The sequence below is a fragment of the Centroberyx gerrardi genome, chromosome 22 (genome assembly GCF_048128805.1).
Source record: "Centroberyx gerrardi isolate f3 chromosome 22, fCenGer3.hap1.cur.20231027, whole genome shotgun sequence".
In the NCBI taxonomy this organism is placed as follows: Eukaryota; Metazoa; Chordata; class Actinopteri; order Beryciformes; family Berycidae; genus Centroberyx; species Centroberyx gerrardi.
Window position 1 is genome coordinate 6,808,095 of NC_136018.1, and position 23,494 is coordinate 6,831,588.

The 23,494-nt window shown below is 42.7% G+C and overlaps 2 protein-coding genes across 3 annotated transcripts; both read right to left on the bottom strand.

The window, feature by feature from the left end:
- Positions 1-4,316: 4,316 nt before the first annotated feature.
- cdk13 (cyclin dependent kinase 13) lies at positions 4,317-14,399 on the bottom strand. Its single transcript, XM_071895484.2, has 14 exons — positions 12,338-14,399; positions 11,137-11,709; positions 10,880-11,041; positions 10,613-10,752; positions 9,411-9,581; positions 9,080-9,269; positions 8,894-8,950; positions 8,612-8,713; positions 8,419-8,496; positions 7,606-7,722; positions 7,363-7,494; positions 7,043-7,239; positions 6,032-6,538; positions 4,317-5,846 (listed from the first exon to the last, which is right to left on the bottom strand). The coding sequence occupies exons 1-14, from the start codon at positions 13,489-13,491 to the stop codon at positions 5,146-5,148; spliced, it is 4,281 nt and encodes a 1,426-aa protein (XP_071751585.2). The 5' UTR covers positions 13,492-14,399; the 3' UTR covers positions 4,317-5,145.
- Positions 14,400-15,938: 1,539 nt separating this feature from the next.
- On the bottom strand, positions 15,939-23,334 carry ralaa (v-ral simian leukemia viral oncogene homolog Aa (ras related)). Of its 2 annotated transcripts, none has more exons than XM_071895485.2 (5): positions 23,212-23,334; positions 21,014-21,270; positions 20,578-20,786; positions 19,797-19,971; positions 15,939-19,674 (listed from the first exon to the last, which is right to left on the bottom strand). In XM_071895485.2, the coding sequence occupies exons 2-5, from the start codon at positions 21,125-21,127 to the stop codon at positions 19,552-19,554; spliced, it is 621 nt and encodes a 206-aa protein (XP_071751586.1). In that variant the 5' UTR covers positions 21,128-21,270; positions 23,212-23,334; the 3' UTR covers positions 15,939-19,551. The 2 variants fall into 2 exon arrangements, with proteins under 2 accessions (XP_071751586.1, XP_071751587.1); XM_071895486.2 differs by having other exon boundaries at positions 21,014-21,142; positions 23,212-23,238.
- Between the last annotated feature and the right edge of the window lie 160 nt (positions 23,335-23,494).

A 23,494-nucleotide genomic window follows, 5' to 3' on the forward strand; every position in this document is an offset into this window, starting at 1 on the left:
CACTTTGAACGGAGCCCTGGGAGGAAATCACTCCGAAATAAGACAAAAATTGTAAACAAAACATTATCTAAAAATGTCAGCCCCCGGCATCTCCTCGAGTTCATGCATGAGCATGCTGTCTCTCTCTCTCTCTGCTCTTTCTCTCTCGCTGAACACACACACACACACACACACACACACATACAAAACAGAACATTAGCCATTGCACAGCCCCTAGTTGGGCTGACTCACTACTTGAAGGAGCAGCATGGCCCGAGGCGCCGTGATGCAGTGAAGGTCACATTATACTTCACTTACCACAGAATCTCAAAGGTTAATTCAAAGTCAACACATTAATTCTTCAATAAATCACCCTTAACTCTAATTATTTTTTTCCCTCCGCTCAGCCGTCGACGGGGGAACTCAGGTAGCACCTCCCATCCTCGTGTCATCCTGGGACAGTGTGGCGTGCTAATGCCGTCCTACTGTAAGTTAACAAGCTCAAGCCTGTGTAAATCTCTGATTAGCCAAATATGATAAGGTTACGGATGATAATGAAATCTGTGCACACAAATGATTCCTGGCAATTTTTCTGTTTCCAGCAAGAGCCAGGTATGTAGCTAAGTTCAGGACAGGCTTTAGCCCTCTGCTGGAATAAGGAGAGTCATTACTTTCATGCATATGAGCCCTCCAGGTGAGGATGAATTCACTCTGTCAGGTCTACCTGCCAGACATCATTATTAATGGACACGTGTCTATATTTATGGGCTTCGGTTCAAGGATGAAAGGTATATCTTAGTCATGATTTTCACTTTCGCAAAAGCTTATGAAATCTATTTGATGGATTGAGATGCTTCTCATTTTCAGCCAGATCCTCCTCCTCCTCCTCCTGCCTAGTCTTTTAGCACCACACTGTGGCTCACTTGGGCAGTACAGCAGCGACAATTTAAGTGTGTGTGTTTGTGTGTGTTTGTGTGTGTGTGATGTTAAGTGTGTGTGAGGACATTTTGCTGGTCCTCACTTTTTTAACTGGTTATTTTGGGGTTAGGGGTTGAGGGGTTAGTGTTGAAGGTTAGGGTAATGGGTTAGGGAATGAATGTATGGCCCTCACAAGTATAGTTATACAAACCTGTGTGTGTGTGTGTGTGTGTGTGTGTGTGTGTGTGTATGTGTGTGTCTGTAAGTGACAAAAAGTGGGAGAAAGAGAGAAAGAGGAAGAAATTACAACCAGCAGTAGGCTACCATGGCTCTGTAAATACCGTCACACACGAGGACAGACCGGCCATCTGCTGCTCTCTGGGCTTCATGTGATGGGCCTTCTTTTCTCTCTGCCAATTATGCTGTCAGTGTGTGTTATTGTTTACCATCCTCCCCAAGAAATTATACATGTCATCTGCATTTCTTGTTCTATTGAGCTCCTGCCTTAAATTTCATGGGTGGCTGTCCTCTGTGTGAGAAGGGGGGACACTTTCAGGAGGCCCCAAGCAAGAGCGTTCCTGTTGACCTTATTCCCACGGTGGCCATTTTTAATTTACGTCACACTCAGTGGGAAACTCTACTGGCACAGATAGACCTATGAAAGTAGTGTTACTTCAACACGAGTGAGGACTTCAGATAGACCTAGAACAGTTAGCTGGTAATCTTGGGAGTATCAAGACTGCTTGAATTCAACAAGGAAGTTAGCTTAGTTAGCTACTAGCTATAGCTACGTAGGCTTGATTCAAGTAGTTGGCCAAATATCCATCCATCCATTCATTTTCTATAAAGCACTTTTTATCTTTTTTATCTTCTTCCACTGTCTTTTTAAATGTGATTTTCATGCACTTTCACTTTTTATACTTATGTCTTTATTTTTCTTTTATTTATGTAAATCACTTTGAATTGCCAATGTGTATGAAATGTGCTATATAAATAAACTTGCCTTGCCTTATTAGGGGGGCTGGAGCCCCCCAACAGGTCATGTCTCGGCTGCTTCCTCTTCCGGGCACAGTTTCCCACTCTGAGTGTGATGGAAATTCAAAATGGCTGCCGTGGGAATATGGTCTAACACCTTGTCAGGAGGCTCAAACTCGGTGTGCACCTCTGTTGATAAGGGCCTTGGCAGCCAGAAGGATTGGATTGAATGGCGGGATGTGTCCTTTTTAAAAGTTGGTATCGGCCTAATTGGATATAAGTTTCCAAAAGGTGAACAGTGCTGCTTTGGTTCAAACCTGCGATATCTTCCATGCCCTGCCAGCCTCACTCGTCACAATGCTCTGCCCTTGTTTTTTGTCCTCCCATTAAATCGTATTCACTGTTGTTTCAGTCCCTCACAAGAAAATATGATGCTGCCAGTCTCACTGATGCTCGTGTAAATTTTCTGCAATCCATCATCCACGCCATATTAATCACAGACTGGCTGCCATCACACTCCGAATTAGCTTTGCAGAATGGAACCCCTCTGAGATAATCACTTTTTCATCAGCAGCGATGTGACGTGACAAATTCATATTTGGATGGAATGGGTAAAACAAAGGACAGATGTGTGTGGAATATGTCTCTTCTTTTAGCGCCATGGAAAATATCATTCCATGGGTGCTGCTTTTGCCATTTGTGGCTCCATTATATCCAGGAGGCAGTATGATTGGTGCATCAAGCTTTTTCTAACCCCTGCTGCCCTGTGTGGTTTGTATTATCTTTGCTGGCTGGATGAATGACTGTGAGACTGATAGCATCTGAGGCAAATTAGATTAGGCAGCCTTTAATGCCTGTCTGAATAGCAATTGCCAACATTTGAATATTTCCTAATATGAGTCTTTGCACTCTGATCCTCCTGACTGGAGAGAAATGAAGTGTGTGTGTGTGTGTGTGTGTGTGTGTGTGTGTGTGTGTGTGTGTGTGTGTGTGTGTGTGTGTGTTGGGGACAGAGAGCAGAAAATACTGGGAAGAGACAGGTGTGCCTTTAGAGATTCAATAGAGCATAAAAATAATAATAGTAATGAGTAGCATTTCCACCTGAAATTCATTACTTTGATAATAATCCATGATTGATTTCTTACTCTGGTGTATGTAGGATTACACATTATGAATTGTTCCAGTTGGATTAACATTTCTCTGATAAACCAACCTGTTTTTAAATGTATCCTTAATTCATTATTTTAAAAACGAGTTGAGCTCTGTAGCAAGATAACACTCATTATAATGGAGAAAAAATGGAATTGAATACTAGGTGTAAAGAAAGACATCCAATTAATAAACCAGTAACGTTTATTGCATTTATTGAAAGCAATAAACCCTGTGGTGTGTAGAGCATAATCTCCCAGCAAAAAGGAAGATCATGAACAATGTGATATACCTTCATTAATAAAGCTATTTTAGGACAGCTTTCCTCTTGCTTAGGTGTTTATATACTATAGAAATGTAGAAAATATAGTTAGTAGAGAGTACAAACTAAGATTCTGTCCTGCTGATTGTCCCTAAAAGTGCAAACAGAGATGGGGGGGGGGAGGTGGGGGATCCTTTCATCGCCTGCATGTAATAGCCTTCAGAGACTTGAAACTATTTCTCTTGCAGAGTTCAAAGCGTGAGTTAAAGCTATGGAAGTCTGTTGGAAGTTGTCGTCCATTGGAATGTTTTGCTTTCTTCCTGACAGTCGCGCTGCTCTACATCTGTAGCGGAGATGATGTTATCTTGTCTGAAACTCGATGTGTGCTGCTATCTCCTTGGCCATGTCTCCCTTGAAAGAGAAATTGGATCTCAGCAGTGCTGGCCTAGTTAAATAAGTGCGTTTTAAAAAAAAAAAGGGTAAAGGTTTTCATGCTACAGGTATTGCCAAAATGTGTGTATTTGCATAATACTGACTCACTCAGAAGCTTGTCATCAACATACTGACTGTCTGTATGCTGATTGAAGGAGCAAAGATTTGGTTTTGAGTGAGATGGACGGCCCGTTACATTTGCCTTCAGTCTGTCTCAACACCGAATGTCAGTCTGCATTTGAGCAAAATTGCATCGTCTGACTCTGCAAAAACCACATTCATGTGTTGCAATGAGCACACACTGCAGGTATGTGATAGCATGGTGGTATGTGACATGATACTGCCACCCAGTGGTGTGACCCATGAGATGACCACATTAATAACTGATCATTCATCATGTACACCATGGGCTGGTTTTGCAGACAGGGATTAATCCTAGACTAAAGACAAATTCAATGGAGATATGCATTGAAAAACATTCTTGGTCTAGGACTAGGCTTGATCCCTGTCCGCGAAACCAGCCCTACATGTAACAGGGAGAGCAATTTCAGCAACAGGCCTAGCAGTAATGAAAGAAAGACACTTCTACAATATGTTGTTGGCATTTCTTTAATAAACATTTGCCAAAGGGGTGGAGGGGGGGACAAAATCATTTTAGTACAAAAAAAGACATTGTTGTTCGTCTCCTTTTTGAACTTGGGTTACGTGTTTGTTTTGCTTATGATTTTACAATGGCTATTGGCAAAAAGGCGTGTGGAATTTAAAGTGAAAACAGCCTTTCTCCATCTAGTCATTCAGTAGCTTCAGTTTTACTGCAGTCATCCAAGTGCTACCAGTCTCTCTGGGACCAACAGTCCTTTTCGTCAGATACCTCCCCGTCCTGTTACCCTAAGCCATCAACCCAATCAACGGAGCCATCATTATTTCAACATATTCTTGGCCAAAAAAGAGTAAACTACATTACTGGTCATATTCCTAATTGTGCATATAAAGCACATCATTCATTTCCTTTCATAGCTAAAATAGTTTCCGCCTACTTGAGTCAGTAGTGCAAAACATTAATACTAGTCTGCCCTGGAGCAATTACAGAAAGGCTAAGGTAGAGATTTAAAATTTACCTGGCCTGATAAATGTACACTCAAAAAAGGTAAAAGTTTAATTTAAAAGACAGCAGAATAGATTACAAAAAAATATGAAAATGGTATGAGCAAGAAAAGCTCCTCCGTTGTTATTTTGCTGTCCTTCTACAACGTACTCCACATTCCAGATAGAGGAGGAATACAATGCCTTACACAGATTTAAGTTATTACAAATTGAGTGTGCATCTCCAGATCCCCCTGGTCTGGCCTGAGAGGCTTCGGGCTCAACATTTTGAGTCCTCCAGTCTATGTCCATTGTCACAAACTGCCAATTCCTATTTCCACAGTCTATCAGAAGGGCAGGCCTCGCCCTCTGATCGTTGCTGTCGAGTTCACATGCGGGACGAAGCCGAGGGGAAGTGGTGGAGCCCCCGCCTGGGAAGGGGAACCCCAGGACTGGCCCGGTGCCGGGATGGGTGGGGGAGGGGGTACACCGTCCTTTCTACCCATAGTGTGGTTGTACAGGTGGATAGCGTTGGGATTGGGCTGTCCCTCCACAGGTAAGGGGCTGTGATTGTACTCAAATCGGTGGTCCTTGTCCCCGGTGAACACCATGCTGCTGGGTCCAGCGGCTCCGGCGCCTGGAGGGTAGGGGTCCTGGTGGGCGGGGGGCAGCGCTCCTGCAGCCGAGGAGGAGCCAGCGGCCTGGGCAGGACCGCTGAACACCTCTCTCAGGGTGTGAGGTGGGAGGCCTCCCCCTAACATGTGACCCATGTAGCTGTCCCCAAACCCTGCAGCAGTGAAGGGTGGAGGAGGTGGATGGCTGTAATCTCCCCCGTATCCCGGCCCTTCTGCAGTGGGGAGAGGTGGGTAATCTGGCTCTGGGGGTCTCCCTCCATCGCCTCCGCTTGTAGATGCAATGGGGGGTGCGTGGCCCGTCTTGGGCTCAGGTGGTGGCTGTCGGTAGTCCAGGTCGGCATGTGGAGGTGGCTCTGGAGGCTCAGGAGGTCTCTGGTCTGGAGGGAGGATGGACACTCCACCTACCTCAGACACTGAAAGACAGAGAATATGATAATGGTTACTGGTTGATATAAAAGGGCGGAATCCAGTTCTGATTCAAAGTTGAGAGTTTGAATTTCTGTTTCAGAGCAATACTCAACATTTGAGACTGTCAATTCAAAAGTAAAAGAGAGAAAATACTCTGTTGGTGGGTTTGTATCTTCTAAAGAAGGGTTACCTGGGGAGACTGGGCTGGGCTCCGGGGGCTGTTTGACCTCTGGAGGCGGAAGAGGCGCCCCTGGGGCTGCTGCTGCTGCAGGATTGGTACTCTCTGCTCCCTCTCCACCATCACTGGGTTCCTGCCTCTGAGCCTGCTGAGCCTGGAGCAGCTGAGCCAGCAGCATAGTCATGGCTGTCTGGGTGGCAGCTGCAGCCTCTCCTTCTGGAATACCTGATGGTGCAGAGACTGCAGACAGAGGTGGTGAAGGAGGCTTGGGCATGGGGGGTGTGCGGGGCACTCCTGCTGGAGCAGCGGGCTGGGGAGGCTTGGTGGGTGCGGGCTGAGGAGGCTCAGCAACTCTTTCTGGGTCAGTGGGAGCGAGGACTTTGGAGAGCTGCTGTAGTGTCTCCTGGTTGACCTTGGAGCTCATAGCCTGGACAAACTGGGCGGTGTTGACTGCAGGAAGGAAGTTCAGGAGGACAGCCAGCTGCTCCTGGGTCAGCTGAGAGTTGGGACCCTTTGCGTCTGCAAGAAGAGAGAGAAAAATTATATTGTAATGCAGAGTCATGTTATGAGTCAGTCAGTGTGTCTAGTCTGGGAAATAACATTTTAATGTGTTGGATCTTTTCACACTGTGCCCTTTGATATAGCCCCAAACACTTCTGTGCACCTTATAAAATTATATGTATTTTGTCCTGCTAATATACTTGATATGTGTATCTGAGTTTTTGTATCTGTATATTTGGACTAAATTGAGAACAAAGAACTACACTTCCATCTGTGACATGTTGGTTGCCACAAGAATTGTGCAGCACGGGTATTCTGCATACAATTGATTACATATATCCTTGCCCAGTTCATTGAGTGTATTGTATGCCCTGAAGAAGGTCTACTTGACCGAAAGCTTGGTTTGATAAAGAAACTCGCATGGACCTAAGTGTGCAGAAGTTTTGCTCTTCCACAATGTGTTGAATCTAAACCTGACCAACGTAGATATGTGGCAGACAGAATGACTAGATATACCCTCACCCAGCAGCGCAGAAGCAGCCGCAGTCTGGGCTTTGATGCCTCCAGGAGCAGGGAAGCCCTGAGGAGTGTTGCTGCGGCTGTCATCAAGGCCCAGCTCTTTACGGGGAGCCTTAGGGGCTGCCAGCTCCTCCGGCATCTGCTTCTGTCGCCGGCGTTTCTTACTCCACAACTCATGACAGTCCTGCCACAGTGGAAGACTAGAGAGAACAGAGGTGAAAAAAGTTGGGAGAAAGTGAGAAAATGTTGGAATTTGGTAGCTTTGATAAGTTCACCAAAGGCTCCAGGCTCAGCATGGTGACACAACATGAACCGTAACATACTCTGGTGGTGGCATCTTGTCTGGGTCCACATCCTTGAGGAACTCGCTGCCCAACGCTTGTTCAGCCGTACAGCGTTTGCTGGGGTCCAGGTTTAGCATGTGGTCAAACAGGTCCAAGGCTGATGGAGGGATACTGACCAATGACAGAAGCACAAAATCTTAGAACAATGAACTGCTGGAAGGCCCGGTCCTTAATACACCGAATGAGCTCTGTTGTTATCAAACAGCTTGTACATAAACTTACAAAGCAAACTCCTCCCGTAATCGCCTCCGGTACTGTTTCTTTGGTTTCATGGTGTTGAAGAAGGGAAGTTTTATTACATCTGGCCAGACAGCAGGACAGGGGCTACCACAGATTCGGCTAAAGGAGAGAGAAATTCATTTGTTTAAGCAGAATACAATAATACATAAAATATGACAATGCTTTCCCAACAATAGTTTATAAACTTTGAGGTTACGGTTGTTTCAGAATGAGATTCTAAGTAAATAAATGATACCCTTTCACTTAATTTCTCGCTTTTACCATTCGGTTTGTGAAAATAGGGGATTCTGCTGGCACTCTTGCTAATTATACAACTGTGAACATTTTATATTTTCCTATGTTTGGAATGGAGCGGAAAACCTGTTCCAGCGCCAATAGTGTCAAAATTGTGCTGTACGGAAAGTATTCTGTTATTGGCTCATTCTACTGTCATGGCACACATTAATATTTGCCTGCTGTGCTTGTTTGTGTCTGCCATGTGGCCATCGCTCACACACACACACACGACACTCTCGCCACTGACATTTTGCGGGGGATCTGGAATATCCACTGGCTATGACGGTTTTTAAAAGGTGTGCAGACTTTGCCCTCCCAGTCTGCCGCAGGCGTGCAAACAGAGGACCAACTTGTGTGTTTAACCCATAATGCACAGTGCTTCATGGATAGGGTGGTAGATCGGATTACATCCTCACTCCAAATAAAGCGCTCCTGGGCTGGTTTTGAAACATACAAGACCACCATCTAAAAAACAGTTCCACAGGTCCATTTTTCCTGCTTTACAAGGCCTAAACTTACCTGATGAGCTCTAACTGGGCAAGCTCCTGGTTTGCTTGAAAGATGGGTTTCTTTGTGAACAGCTCTCCAAGAATGCATCTAGGATGGATAAAACATTCAAGGAATTTATGATTACACTCTCAAAAAATGGCACTGAAGAGGCAGATAATAAAGTAACACAGTGATACTGTGTCAATTTCAGTCTTGCTCTTACCCGCAGCTCCACACGTCAATAGCAGGTGTGTACCTTTCTTCTCCCAGGAGCAACTCTGGGGGACGGTACCATAGTGTGATCACCTTATTGGTGTATGGTCGACTGGAAAGGAGAACACGGGAAAATCTGTTCATCAGTACCAACAATCATACAGAAGAATGCAAATAATCGTGGACATGGATCTTTGATAAGGCAAAAGAGCTTACAGTTGTGGTACATTACAAATTCAAGTAAAAGTACAGTAGTCAAATCTATAAGGCCCATAGCCTACAGGAGGCTCACCTCTCTTCAGAGTTATATAGCCGAGCCAGGCCAAAGTCTGCAAGCTTTATCTGACCCCTGTTGAGCAAGAAAAAACAACATTCAGCCAATAAAATCTGGTGGGGAAACATTTCTGTGACTATATAATAAAAACGCATTGCAGCATTGTGTTTATTTTGGTGGAGGGTGTCTATCCCGAGGACTCACTTGTTGTTGAGCAGGATGTTGGAGCACTTGATGTCTCTGTGCAGAAAGTTCTTCTTGTGGCAGTAATCGAGGCCCTCCAGCAACTGTCGCATGAAAGACTTGATGTGGCTCTCGTTGAAGTGGACCAGGCCAGACTCTAGCAAACCCATCAGGTCGTGGTCCATGTATTCAAATACAAGATAGAAAGCACCTGGGATGGAAGGAATAAAGATGTAGTTATCAGAAAAAGATGTATTGTTATACAAAATGTGGATATTTTTACAGTATTGTATGGCGCGATCACACAGGCATAAGAGCCACTGAGAATCTTACTCATAGGGCAAAAACATACCTTTGTCATTCTTGAAATCCAGAGCATCCTCCTTGTCTGTGACAATCTCCTTCATGTTTATGATACTCTTGTGGTTGAGTTGTCGCAAAATCTTGATCTCTCTGATGGCTGTGATTGGGAATCCCTCCTTTTCATTGTCCAGTCGAACCTTCTTCAAAGCCACCATTTCAGCTGCGGGATAGAAGAAGGAACTGAATGTCAAGACTAGATCATGGGATGATCTGATCCTTAACAGATTCTCATGCCAATTCCTAGTTTTTGCCATCATGACAATTGATTGTGTTAAAAATGTCATCACTTGCTTCACTGTAGCTTTACATACCACAAGTTCGCAGGTAGTGGTGCTTTACAATACACACACCCGGAGGGCCAAAGCAAACTCCAACAGTCAAACCCAAAAAGTGAACAACACACGTCCTTTCAACACAAGACACACACTGCAGTTCCACATGTCATTAAATAGCTGTGATTGAGTTATAGTCCATTTGATACTTCCTTGTTCACTTTGCTGGCTGCCTGTCTTCTGCCGCGTTCACATCGTATCGGAAAAAGAAGCAGAAAATGTGATTCTGTTGCTTCAGCTTGAAAGCGTTCATGTGTTTTACTCGTTGGAACACAAACATCCAAAGTCATTTGTATCTATAAATTTTAAGTCAACCATAAACAAACTGCGGCAAATACTTGCTTTTCTTAAGTATGGTAGATTTTATTAGTGTGAATATAACTGATATTTTTTATTTTTATTACTTTGGACAACCAATATCAGTAGCAATTTGTGACGCCAGGTGGGAGATATCAGTTCCAGATACCAGTTAGTATTCACAGAAAATCAGATATGACATGAATGCGGCATCAGACTACTTGAACAGTCTACTTGCCAGCATCTAATACCCCAATATATGCAAGTTTCAGGCAATGTATAAATCAGAAAATCAGATGTAGGCCCATCTCATTGCAGTATGAGTGTTACTATTTTGAATGCACATGCTTTAATGGCTTTTTGGGTTCAATTGTTGGAGATTGCTTTGACCATGATGGCCAATACACACCAGTATTGGCCAGTAGCACTACCTGCAAATTTGAGGAAGGTAAAACTCTACAGTGAAGTAAGTGCTGAAAGTTTGAACACAATCATGATGGTATAAACTAGGAAAATAAGACCAAGGTTAAAAATAGCTGGACTTATCCTTTAACACACTCACCGGTGTCTTTGTCTTTAGCCTTGTACACCTGACCGTAGGTGCCCTCCCCTGTGATTCCAATGATCTCAAACTTGTCCACACAGCGTTTGCCCCAGTCTATCTCAGTCTCCTTAATCTCACCAAACCGCGGGCCGCAAATTCTGGGGATTATGAATAAAAACAAAACACCAGATCAAAAGGAAGCACAGTAACTAAACAACAAACAGTGGCAGAGAGTAACATCGGTATAAAAAATATGATATGGTACAAAATACACCACAGCCATACTTAGGCCTGCGGCGAAGTGTTTGGGCCCTTTTCTCCTCCGGTGGGCTGTGCGGGGAAGACGTTGTGCAACCAGGAAGCTCAGGGGGGAGGGGCAAGTCGGTCAGAAGTTGACGGGCTTTTCGCTCTGGCTTTTTCTTCCCTGAGAGCGAGCCGTCCTTCAGGCTGATAGCAGGAAAAAAATGCAAAAGAGAGTGAGACTAAGCTCTGACGATCAACTATAAAGGAAAATGCAAATTCAAATGACAGTTCACCCATACCTTTCTCCTTTATCTATGTGCTCAAGAACTGTTTGGGGCAATGGTAGAGATGATAGTGTAGAGATGACAGGGCCAGGTACTCGCTCCTTGTCTTTGCCCTGTCCAGAAGCTGGTGCTTTCCTCTTGTCTCGATGTACAGAGTCATCCTTCCCCTTTCCGTCTCTTTCTCTGTCCCTGCTAGGCTGGTGCTCAGCGGTCCTCTTGGAGGGCCGGTCAGAGGGGGACTGAGGCTGGCTGGGTGTGGGGGTTCTGGGACCTTTCTCGGGTTGCGGCGGAGAGGGAGGGCGGCCCTTCCTGGATGTGTGATTAGACTTGGGACTGGGCTGGTGAGCAGATGAGGAGCCCTTGGTGGGAGTAGAGGTGTTGCTGGAGCTCTTGGCCTTGGCAGCCGCTTCTGCAGCTTTAGCCTTCTTCTGCTTACTGAGCTCAGCGGCAAGACTGGTTTTGAAGGTGATGGTGCTAGGCGAAAGGCTAGAGGGGCGACTGCGGGAGCGAGAGTGGCGGTGGCGGCTGCGAGAACGTGAATGCCTTGTGGATGAGTATGGACTTCTGCTACGTGACCTGGCGGATCGCCTGGAGAGGAAAGACAACCATACCTTTTTAGATTTTGTTTCTATATCATATCACAAGTCACAGCATTCAGTCTCAGTTTAGTTTACTTGCCTGTGTTAAAAATGTAATTACTAGAGATCTAATGTCTGTATTGGCTGAGTGAATACTAAATAGAGGCAGTGAAGTCTCTGGTGCCCTGAACTGAGAACATGAAGGCAAAACATAAGCATATCAAGCAAGGCAAACATTACACCCTTCCTATCGAATTGAGTAACACATCACATGCAAAGATTTTTTAAGCTAAACAGACCATCTGGTCTGAGGCTTTTGGAAAGGCGTGCCAGCAATATCGCGAGCAAACATAGGGCCTCATTCATACAAATGCTATTTGACTTTATCCTTGTTTTGGTCGCACAATCGGCCAGTGGCGTAGAAAATCCATGCTAAACCAGGCAACATTTTCAAAAATCACAAATTTGTCTTGAATTTGATTATAATATAACGAGGCACACAAATCTTAAGTAAGCCTAAGTAACCATCAGCTGTCATCTTTGAAGCCTTACTTATTATAGCAAATTATGTGAATACAGCAATTAGAATAGAGCCAACAGATGAAACACACAAGTCCTGCTTTATGTTAAGAGCTCACCTGACATCTGGACTTGGGCTCAGTGACTTTCTGTAAGGACTTCTTGATCTCCTGCGGTTCCCATAAGGACTTGAACCAAACTCCCCTTGTTCATACGGACTATGTCGGCCATAACTCGGAGACCTGCGCCAGTTCGCTGGGCTCACAGGGGACCGCTTTCTTTTGTTGCTTGAGTATGAACTGGGTGACTTTGAAATGTTGTAGGCCCCATAAAGCTCTGCATCCCGGCCGTAATACGTTGAACTAGGAGACAGTCTTTTGCTCCCATAAGTCGGGCTTCTTCTAGGTAGCAGCTGGTTATAACCACCAGGAGACTGATAGTTGTATGAATATGATGTCCCATAGGGACTTTCTGCTTTGAAACCAGGACTCCTCCTGTATGCCCTGAGGTCTTCACGGTCGTCTCTGTAAGATTGTGGAGCATCTCTGTATGCAGACGGGGGCTCTTTGTCAGATCTCTCAGATCTCGTTTTACTTCTGTGGCTTTTTGTATCCCTTTTATCCACAGACACTGGGGGCTGAGTTGCAGATGTCTTTTTGCCATTTCTGTCATTGCTCCTTGTAGTGTCCCGGTTGTTTTTAGAGCCACTTATGCTACCTCCACTCCGAGCTTTCGACGAGTCTCTCTCGCGACTCTGACGGTCCTTTTTTCTTGGTTCCTTCTCCTGCCTGCTCCTCTCTGATGGTCCCCTGGTTTGCTCATCCTTCGTGGGGTGCACTACATCCCTATCTCTCGGGTGACCTCTGTCTGGGGATGCTGGTCCGTTGTAGTCGCCTAAGTCAACATCGCTGAGTCGGTCCACCGAGAGCCTATCAGCATGTGGGTCAAGTTTAGGAGAGGGGCTCCCAGAAAAGCGCTCTGACTGGGAGCTCACGTCATCATACTCTACCAAAGTCCTAAGTTCCCCCTCTCTTTCGAAAGTGCCTTTTCGTTCACCATCAGGCTCGTCTGGCGTACCGGTATGCCACGAGTCTCTTTCCCTGGCCTGTCTGCGTTTCTTTCTGCTAGACGCCGATGACCGCCTCTTCTCACGGTGTCTCTCTCGCTGAACAGCACCGCTTCCAGGTTTACTGCGCCTGTCCTGTCTATTAGCATTTCTCTGTGCAGAGGGACTCCTTCCCCGACCCTCGCGAAGCACCTCTGAATTAGGCATTTATCTATGAAATATCAAATATAGCCACGTTTGGGAATAATATTTATGTTATATATTTTGCTTAAGCTATACCCCTCGTTGCACTGTAGTACAAAACATTTGGCTAGCTGGGTAGTGGGTAGCAAGCTAGTTAGCTAACGTTACAGCAATTGCACAATTACACAGCCAGCCAGCTAGCTAAATCACGAGCCTAACGTTAGCATTCCAAAGCTAACTCACTGGAGGCTTGTCACTAACCATCTGAAGTGTATTATTCCAGATGATAATCCATCACACTCAGCACCACCAAGGTCCACGGTCCGATAAAATCCACAATAAAGTGTTTAGTTACGGAGCCAGCCGATAATCAACCATTGTATTCCCGGGCTGAACATCTCCCAGATTTGCTAGCTAATGCTAGTCAATTTAGCCAGCTAGCCGCCACTAGCTAACTGTGCCCTGCTAGACAGTCGCATTCCATTTCATGCTCAAAGCATAGGCCTAAAGACCCTCCAATTTTAAAAACCAGTTCTTTCGAAATGTTGCAGTTCACGTAAACATTTAAATCCATTCGCCAAATAAAGTTAAAGTAGGAGGAAAAAACTATTTCTCCTTCCCACAAACTTCTTCACGCCTTCCATCACACTCCAATGTGCAACAAGGAAGTGACTAGCACGCGAGTTGACTGGATAGCCACCGCTAGCTAGCGGCTAGCAATTTAGCCAGCTAGCCTTCTTTCTCCTTGCGTGGAGTTCAAGTCAACTCCGGCAGATGCAATAAAACAATGCCATTCAAAAACACATCTGCTCCCACGTATCCTGGCGAGTTGGTGCTCCTTTTGGCAACCGCATTGTCAAGAAAAGCAGAAGGTGCCTTTTAGGGTAAAATGGCCAAACAATTCCTTTAATTTATATCAAAATATTAGAACTTTGTTCGCAAAGTAGCTAACATTACAGCTCGCCTGGGCCCCGAGAGCTTTCAAACTGTAGGCCTTGTGCGTCGGTGTTAACCAATGATACCCGTATGCGTAATCCAGATCAGTGGTTACGTCACCTGCAAAGGAAACCCCTGCTTTCACGTTATAAAAACTCCATATGAAAACTGTAATATAACTGTAATACACAAATACACACCTGAGAGTGGACAAGCACATATTTTTGGAAGGATTGTAAATATTTGTACTCTGTACACTGTAAAATATGTTTATAATAGGGAAGTTGTGAAAATTGCAGGGTTTTTTTAGAGTCTGTTGATGAATTTATATAAGTAATATACTCAGACCTCTGCTTGTTTCACAGTATTTTTTTGTAACTATGTTAATGCCAATATCTTGTCTCCTTGTGTTTACTGCTAGTGTGTGTACTGTTCATGTTCAATTGACTGAAGCTAGTGAGTGATTTGTGCTAACGCTAAGTTGTTACAAAAGCCTGCATATTGCCAACTAAATATTGATTTAATTGGAATCCTATATAAATATAGGATATATACCTATTCTGAACTGGCCTGACAAAATCCTTAAGATTAGGTGTTTTAATACTCAACAAGATTCATAGTAATAAGAACATCCATACAGTGAGATTGCAAGTTATGGCCTTTCTTTGTACTACCTAAAATGGATAACCCTCCATCCATGACATTTGTCGGGCATACTTCAAGCATAGGACCCCATATACAGTATGTACCAAGTGTCATTGTGACTATGCAAACCCCAGTTATAAGCTATTATAGTTATAGGCTAAGCCATTATGTGTGGCATGCTATTCCCACATACACAGGTCTAACCCAAATGTCATACATACTGTAGAACAAAACCAAGTCAAACTGTCTGTGCTTGCCTGCACATTAGGTAGACTCCTTTGTTTATGGTGCTGTCTAATTTCTTCAGCACTGTCTTAGGATACAAAGATTCAGCAGCCTATGATTTGAGGGAAAGACAATATGAAAAACTGAAAAGATGAGAGCATTGCTTTGATTTATGCAGGAAAAAAGGAGTGACATGAACACCGTCTCAACTAACTTATGATGTAAAATTGTTTAAATTTTAGCACCCCCATCTGGCCAATATTGCAAAAGAAGCACTGTCATTGTGCAGTTTCATGTTTCTAGAAAGTGCAATATCACTAAAAACCAATGAAACAAGACTCCAACTTTTGAAAAATAAATAAAAAAAGGATTAAAAACTCTAGGACCTTGAACCCCTCGATATAAATGCTTAAAGCCTATTCAGCTACAGTTTTGACAACGCTGTTATGATACTCTCTCTCCTTCAGAAAGGTCAAAGGTCAGGGTCTGCTGAAGGACAGCAGCCTGGAGCTGGGAGGGATTCAGTGTCTTGCTCAAGGACACTTCAGCAGGGCAGCATGCTGTCCCATCCTGCTGCCCAAAGTTTAAATTCTTAAGTCGAGACACAACTCTTCACATAAGGACTATTTGAATAGCTTTAGAAAATGTCATTAGTAATATCCACTTTATTTGCCATTTCCAAATAGCTCACAAAAATGAATTGAAATGTATGTTTCATTTCTTGCAGTCACAAATAGTTAGGCTACATTAGTGGTTATGTTTAAAATAAGTAAACATGAAGGAAACAAATGTAACTGATGGCATACATACAACCATCCAATCAGACATAGATATCTATTTTATTCCGAGGGTGTTTATATAAAAGGCAAAACAAGTTATTTATATACCCCAAAAGAAAACAAAAAGAAGAAAAAAACCAACAACAAAAAAAACAGTATGCTCATGGCTCTCACGCAAACATCACAAATTGTTGCTGACAACTGTTTAAATATCACCCATTTAATCCTGCTGCAAACATTTGGGCCATCAAGTCCATTAACCTACACATGAAGACAAAAAAACAACAAAAAAATAGTAGTATAATGATTCTGAATAGTGAATTTGTGTGATTGCTAATACGTATTAGAACAAGAATTAGAGTTAAGCCGGTGTTAGAGTAAGCAAGCACCATGGCGGTCACCGTAAGTATATCCTCAATCCTCAAAAATTCACACGCACAGTACTTCATTTAATGGCCTTAAGCTAGGCAAGGTATGCTATACCAGAATCAAATGTTATTTTGCAGTACAACTCTTCTCACACTGTATCTCATTTTGTATACCTGCCATTTACACTTTCAGCTGTTTAAATCATGGTGTACTGTAGAAGGTTAGCCCTTAAAATATATTAAACCAAACAACTTTCTGAACTTGTCTAAATTTGTGCATTCTGATGACTCAGCACAGGCCATGTATTCATGACATTGTGGGTTCGAGTCCGGCTCACAACCTGTCATATATCAAACCGCCTCTCACTCTCCCACCTTTAAACCCTCTCTCTCTCTACTGTGTGCTATTTAATAAAGCAGAAATGCCATAAAACATTCTTTTAAATTCTTATCATTTTGTAGTGTCGGGGAGTACAATTAACACCTTGAATTTTATTTGACAAAAACGGCTAACGTATCAGTTCAAGGAATCAATGCAACAGTTTAAAGTATGTTGAAGTATATTCAAACATGGCTCATAACAATCTTTGAATAATGTCGGATTTTCTATGCTGTGGACAAATTACCGGCATTCAGGTTTAAGTGCTTCTACACTCAAAAGGATACCAAAACAGTGTCACAGACTTAGTAAAAATATTTTAAAGACACTGACAATATCTTGAACTGTACCAATGCTTTGTACTCTCTTCCTTTTTGCAATTTAAATAATTATTTTTGCATAGTCTACAGTGTTTGGCATCCTATTGGTTGCAGAAATCCTACAACGTAAATTGTGGACTGTTGCCCTTGGCAGTATGCACCACATTTAGCCTAGAGCAATGAACTACAAAAAATAAAAAAATAAAAAAATAACCAGATCAGCGTACAAAGAGGCAAATCTTTACCCTTTGATGAAAAGAGATTTTTTGATGGGTTTTAAAAACTACTGAAAAGATTAAATAAATTCTTTGAAAAGTTTTCTGTAGTGAAGACATGAGTGGCTCAGAGACAAAAAAAAGGGAAACAATGAGAATGGAGGGAGACTTCACAGTGTGCTTTGGTCTATGTAATTAAGCTGTAATCATGTATTGCATTCTCATTTTGCCAATTTCTTACGTTGCTTTAATCTCCACTTGACTGTAAAATCACTCAACCATGACAGCAAGATCAAATAAACCAACCAGATATTTCAGTAAGTTGTGTTATTACAGCGGTATTACACAGGGCAACTTTGCAATTAAGTATAACAAAAGGTAAACAAAGCAGTATGTCAGTGACCTCTGAACTTTGCGTATCATTGGCAATCTAAGAGCACAGACAACTGGGATGGGGAGGGGAGGTTATTCACATTCACAATGGACAGAGAGGCAATAGTGATCTACTGTACAAGAATAACTAAAGCCCTCATAGCCTTGTATTCATTCCCAGGCTGCGTTGAGAATGAAATCCTTTCGCTTCTATCGACTTCCCTTTGACCACTGCCATCATCAATCTACAGGAAAGGAAAGTTTTTACACAAAGTCCTGGGTTGCACTAAAAAGATGCGCTGTAGTGCTTACTCTTAAAGTTCATTATAGCGAGATGTCATCCGCCTTAATTACGGTGGCTAAGTGGGCACTTGTTTGCACTAGATAGCATTTTTCTTTGGTGATTAAGTACAACCACGTCGGGCAGGATCCACCTTACTTTGATATCGCCCGCATCCGTTTTCTATCATTTTCGCTCTGAAAGAAATCTACCCATGAATTTATTCCCACTTCAATCCCCATTTAAAAAAACTTAAATAAATAAAAAAGGGGGAGTGCAAGGTTAGTGATTAACGGTCTGAGCCAGGGAAAATAAAATTGGCAAAATAAAACTTGTCTTTCCTTAAATGACCGGAATCAACTCCTTTTATCGATTCCAAGATGCGTTAAAGACATTAAGATGTGAAGGATTTAGTGTTATGGAATCACCTTTTATCAGAGCACCAGGGATTCCTTTGACAAAAAGGCAATGAAAATCTTTAACCAAGTGAGGTAAAACTTCTGAAATGTTAGAATGAAATATTTCAAGTGTTGCATGATCCCTCGCAGATTTAAGGGCAACGATCAACGCAGCTTGTGCAATTGAGAAGACTCAAAAGAGTGACTCAAAAAAAAAAAAAAAAGGGGAGAAAAAAAACTGAAACATTAGTGCGCTTATCTTACACTGGTTGATATCCTAGAGAGGGAGAGACAAAATAAAGAACAGTTTGAATTCACAGATAAAAGTGTGTGTTCATATCCATAACACATAATAAAATTGAGGTGTAAAACGACGAATAGGAATGGCATCAAATTTCCAGCCCTGGCTTAAATTATACAATTATGTTTCAATTAAAAATGCTTTTCAAGATTCACCAGTGCAATTTAAGCTTTCTGGGTGGCACTCAAAGAATTCTGGGTTGACATCACACTGCTGAGTCTAACTTACAATTCTTCCCCAAAAAGATGGACTAGACATATGGATTCGGGGCCCTGCAACGTCCAAGTTCCAGCAACATCTTCCCCACTTACACCTCGGCTCTGACCCTTTCATTTCTCTTATCTGTTTAACTTCTGCACAGTTGTCTGAAGATATCATACACATCGAACTCTACAATGAACGGTTTTTGTAACATCACTGGGCTTTAGCCTCATCTCAAGCTTAGGCCTAAATTAAAACACCATCCATTTATTACACTCTGTAATGTGGTCAGAGAGAGAGAGAGAGAGAGAGAGAGAGAGAGAGAGAGAGAGAGAGAGAGAGAGAGAGAGAGAGAGAGAGAGAGAGAGAGAGAGAGAGAGAGAGAGAGAGAGAGAGAGAGAGAGAGAGAGAGAGAGAGAGAGAGAGAGAGAGAGAGAGAGAGAGAGAGAGAGAGAGAGAGAGCATTAATTATTTGGAGTGTCAGCACATAAAAAGTTAAATTGAGCTATAAATGGTGTATGAAGTGCCGCCTTACTACTCCTGACACATGGTCAGATGTCCTGGGAACCAGAACAGAAAGTCATGGTCAGGTTTGGGCACAAAAAAAATGCAAAAGTCTGAGAAATGTATATGTACACAAGCAGTCTTCCTGCTCTCTTTTGCCACTATAAAATACAGCATCTCTCTCTAATTCTCTTGGCCAAACTTTTACTCTTCTTCTTTCCGTTTTTCTCTTTGCTGTCCTCCATTTTCCTCGCCCGGATCTCTCTCATCAGGTCAAAGAACACCTGTAAAAAACGTTGTGTTCAATTTTGACAAAGCGGTTTCATATTTCTGCGCGTGTCAAATACCAACCAAGCAAATTCAACTTGAGCCATGTCAACTCTTATCTTTAGCCAACCAGACTAACCTTGTCAACATTGGCACGGGTTTTGGCAGAAGTCTCCACATAGCACACACCCCACTGCTCGGCACGCGCCTTGGCCTCGTCTGCGCTAACCTGCCGCCGGTCCTCCAAGTCCGACTTGTTACCGACCAGGAGGAAGGGCACATTCTCATCCTCCTTCACTCGCAGAATCTGCTCCCTGCAAAACAGGAAATCTCATTCATCCATGAATTGTGCACATGAACTGACCACTGCGTGCGAAAAGTAAATTAATGTGAATTAATCTCAATCAAATGCTATTTTATGTGGCCACAACAACTGGCAGGAGAAGTAGGAGAAATCTCAAAAAATCCAAGGCACTCTGTTTGCAGGTACAAAGAATAAAAAGCCTTTATTGTAGTGGCTCCATATTAAAAGGTCATTTAGGTCATTTTTAATATGGAGCCACTACAATAAAGGCTTTTTATTCTTTGTACCTGCAAACGGAGTGCCTTGTTTTTTTTGGGGGGGAGATTTTACAATGTTTTTTTCACTGGTCATCTCCTGTAAGTTGTTGTTTTGGTTACTGAGAAACCCATCCCCCAATAAGAACCTGTTTGCCTACACATTGACCAGATCCAAGCGCCTACTTCTTTCTCATGTTTTTCCTGCTATTTTTTTTATAATTCCAGTCAAACTGTACAAATACACGTGCCTTTTTTGACGTTCCAAAATGTCAAAAACACAGGTAAGCATTGTTTTTAGGAGGGGAAGAACAGGCTATGATCGCTGGCATGGGAAGGTGTTTCACGAAAACCTACTTTACCTGAAGTCTACCGTTGCTGCAAATGATTCCAGTTCCGTGATGGAAAATACACAGAGGAAGCCCTCGCCGCTGCGGAAGTAGTTATCCCGGATGGCTGCGTAGTCTTCTTGTCCGGCTGTGTCGAGGATGTCGATCTGTACCTCCTCTCCATCCAGCACCACTTTCTTCCTGTAACTGTCTGCTTTGGTGGGCTCGTAGTCTTCAACAAACTAGGGAGGTAAAAAAAAATAATAATAGAATGAGAAACTAATCATTATGACAAAAACAGTGTGTGAACAACCTTGGTCAACTTCGACATCCATTATCCCAACAAGAAAACATAGCACAGCTCAAAACCTTTTCCAACATAATCACTTATGAATTTTACTTGACTGCGATGTCAGTTAATGAAACTACACACACACATACATACACACACACACACACACCTGCTCACCTCATCATACATAAACTGGAGAGTGAGGGCCGACTTCCCCACTCCCCCACTGCCCACCATAATCACTTTGTGAAGGGCTAGAGAGTTCTGTCCTTTTGGCTTTGCAGCTGCCATGGCTCAATGCACCGACTGGTCCAAGCGTGAGAGGAAGAAAGTTCAAGGTGGAGGAGTTGGAAGAGGAAAGGGAGGATTGTGAAATTAAGACAGTGAAATTGTACCACAGATCCCAGCTGCAGTGAGGGGCAGAGTTATTATTCCTGGTGGGAACAAAAAGAGAAAGGAAATTACAAGATGGGTATTATTGTTCCCCAGGCTCTAGATTCCATTTCTGTGGTTACATTGCATGGTTATCATTATGTCCCATAGTCATAAAGTCCATCGTCATCAATAAATAACATTACATAACTAGGAGACACTGCCATCACACAAAGGATTTTCTGCAACTGGCCTACATTACTGCAAATACTAAGGACCACTGGCATTAGATTGATGAATGTGAACTGCTTTTTAATCAGCTTTTTCATTAATACCCATCCCTACTCATTTAGATGTGTCTGCAAAAAGGTTCCATATTGAACCAACAGAATAACATCACTGGGGTTTATACTGTAACAAAATTGTTCTTTACTTTCTGCAATTAGAATGTGTCATCACAAATAATTTCACAGAAACATGTCCTACTCATCATGGCATTTTTTAAAGATAAGTAAGCAAGTTCGGTGGCATATGGATAAGCATGCTTCAATATATCATGACACACAGCAGCTAAATTCCACTTGGCCAGGAGGAACCTGTGAAAGACATTTTGCAGGGGAAGTGAAAGCTTCACCAAGCTACCGTTGCTTCTAGTTAACACCAGACAGTGCTTTCAAAAGTTTGATAGGATTGAAAAAAATTGACATATTCTGTGCAAGAGTGGCTCAGTGGTCAGTTTTCCAAAAATACTCAACAGTCCAAGAGGTTCCCCTTTAATGCACTTGCCTGCAGGCCTACACAGAGCTATGGGGGATAGGGATGATGCTGTGGGAATGTAGCCAATATGTCATTATACAAATTACCAACAGGGGCCTATGCATTGGAATTCAATATTACGATTTATGGCCCTTTGACCTTAACCATTTAACCCCTCGTATTAAGGAAGTAAGTTGCTTAACTTAAAGTGTATTCTTTATAGGAAAGATAGTTTTAATGTCAACTTCCTTTCTAATATCTTGAGTCAGGCCTTATTGTCCAATCGAATTGCCTAATGAGTTGAGCATTACTGCTGTGATAGTGAAAACACTGTATGAATACTACCATCATTGTAGTAAGCTTTGCTGTGGTTAAAAAAACAAAACACATAGTACATGGATGCACTTACTTGCATCCATGTACTACCTGTTCGTGACAGATTTTATTTATAATTCTGAAGAAACATTCTATACAATTTCTAACAAAAGTTATTAAAGCTATTGAGATAAGTTACTCAGCTAGAATAGTCTCAAGAGGAGGTAATGCAAATGTAACTAGAACAAGAGACATTAAAGTGCCACTCCAAATGAAGTATAAGCCTATTACCATGATATTACAGATTCATCAATCAGTTAAGCCGTGAAATTGGCTACTTTGATACACAGGCACGAGAAGAACACAATAACCGGGTCTGGTTAACATTAGCTGGCTCAAATGATTAACTTTACGATTTTTACCTTATCATTATAACAGACAACAGGATAGACCGTTATAAGAATGACGTACAAAATACTAATAACCATGTTAACTTATTAGCAAGCTAGCTGGTGACATGACAGCTGTAGTCAACTACAGGTTAGCTAGCTGACCACAGTGGCGTTATGGCTAACAAGCTAACCTGTCTAGCTAGTTAGCCAATTAACGTTAAACAAAGTTCGTGACAAAGATCATGGCTCAGATTATTTATAAAAGACCAAGCCTAAAAATCTGATACCTGGCAACAGATGTTTCGTCGATCATTTCACACTCAGCAGCTGAGCTGCCTCAGTTAAGATATGCTATCTCGCTAGCCAGCTAGGATGTCTAAATAGCAGCTAAATAGGCAAAAGGCTAGCTAGCGTTAACCAGCAGCTAATCAGAACTAAATGATGCAATGTAAAAGAGACCAAACATGACCAGCAGCAACCACGGTAACGTTGACATTTCTGTAAACAATACGAACTAGCGCTAAATTAAAAGATGCTCACCTTGGCACAACGTTTGACGAAGGCTGAATTACTGTGGCAAAATGACAAGACTTTAGCTAGCTACTTGTTAGCTCATGGCTAGCTTCCTTGCTAACTCCAGAGACTGGGCTCGCAGCTCTCAGAGGCAGACTGCATGTCCGGTGGGCTTGGCTCGTCTGGCTGAGTTGACAACGCCCGCCCGCCTGGGAGAACCACACAAATAACATTGTACTTTACTTTTTCTGCTAATTATGATTTTAAGAATTCCTCATTAACACAATTTCAGTGCAAAGGAATACTAATT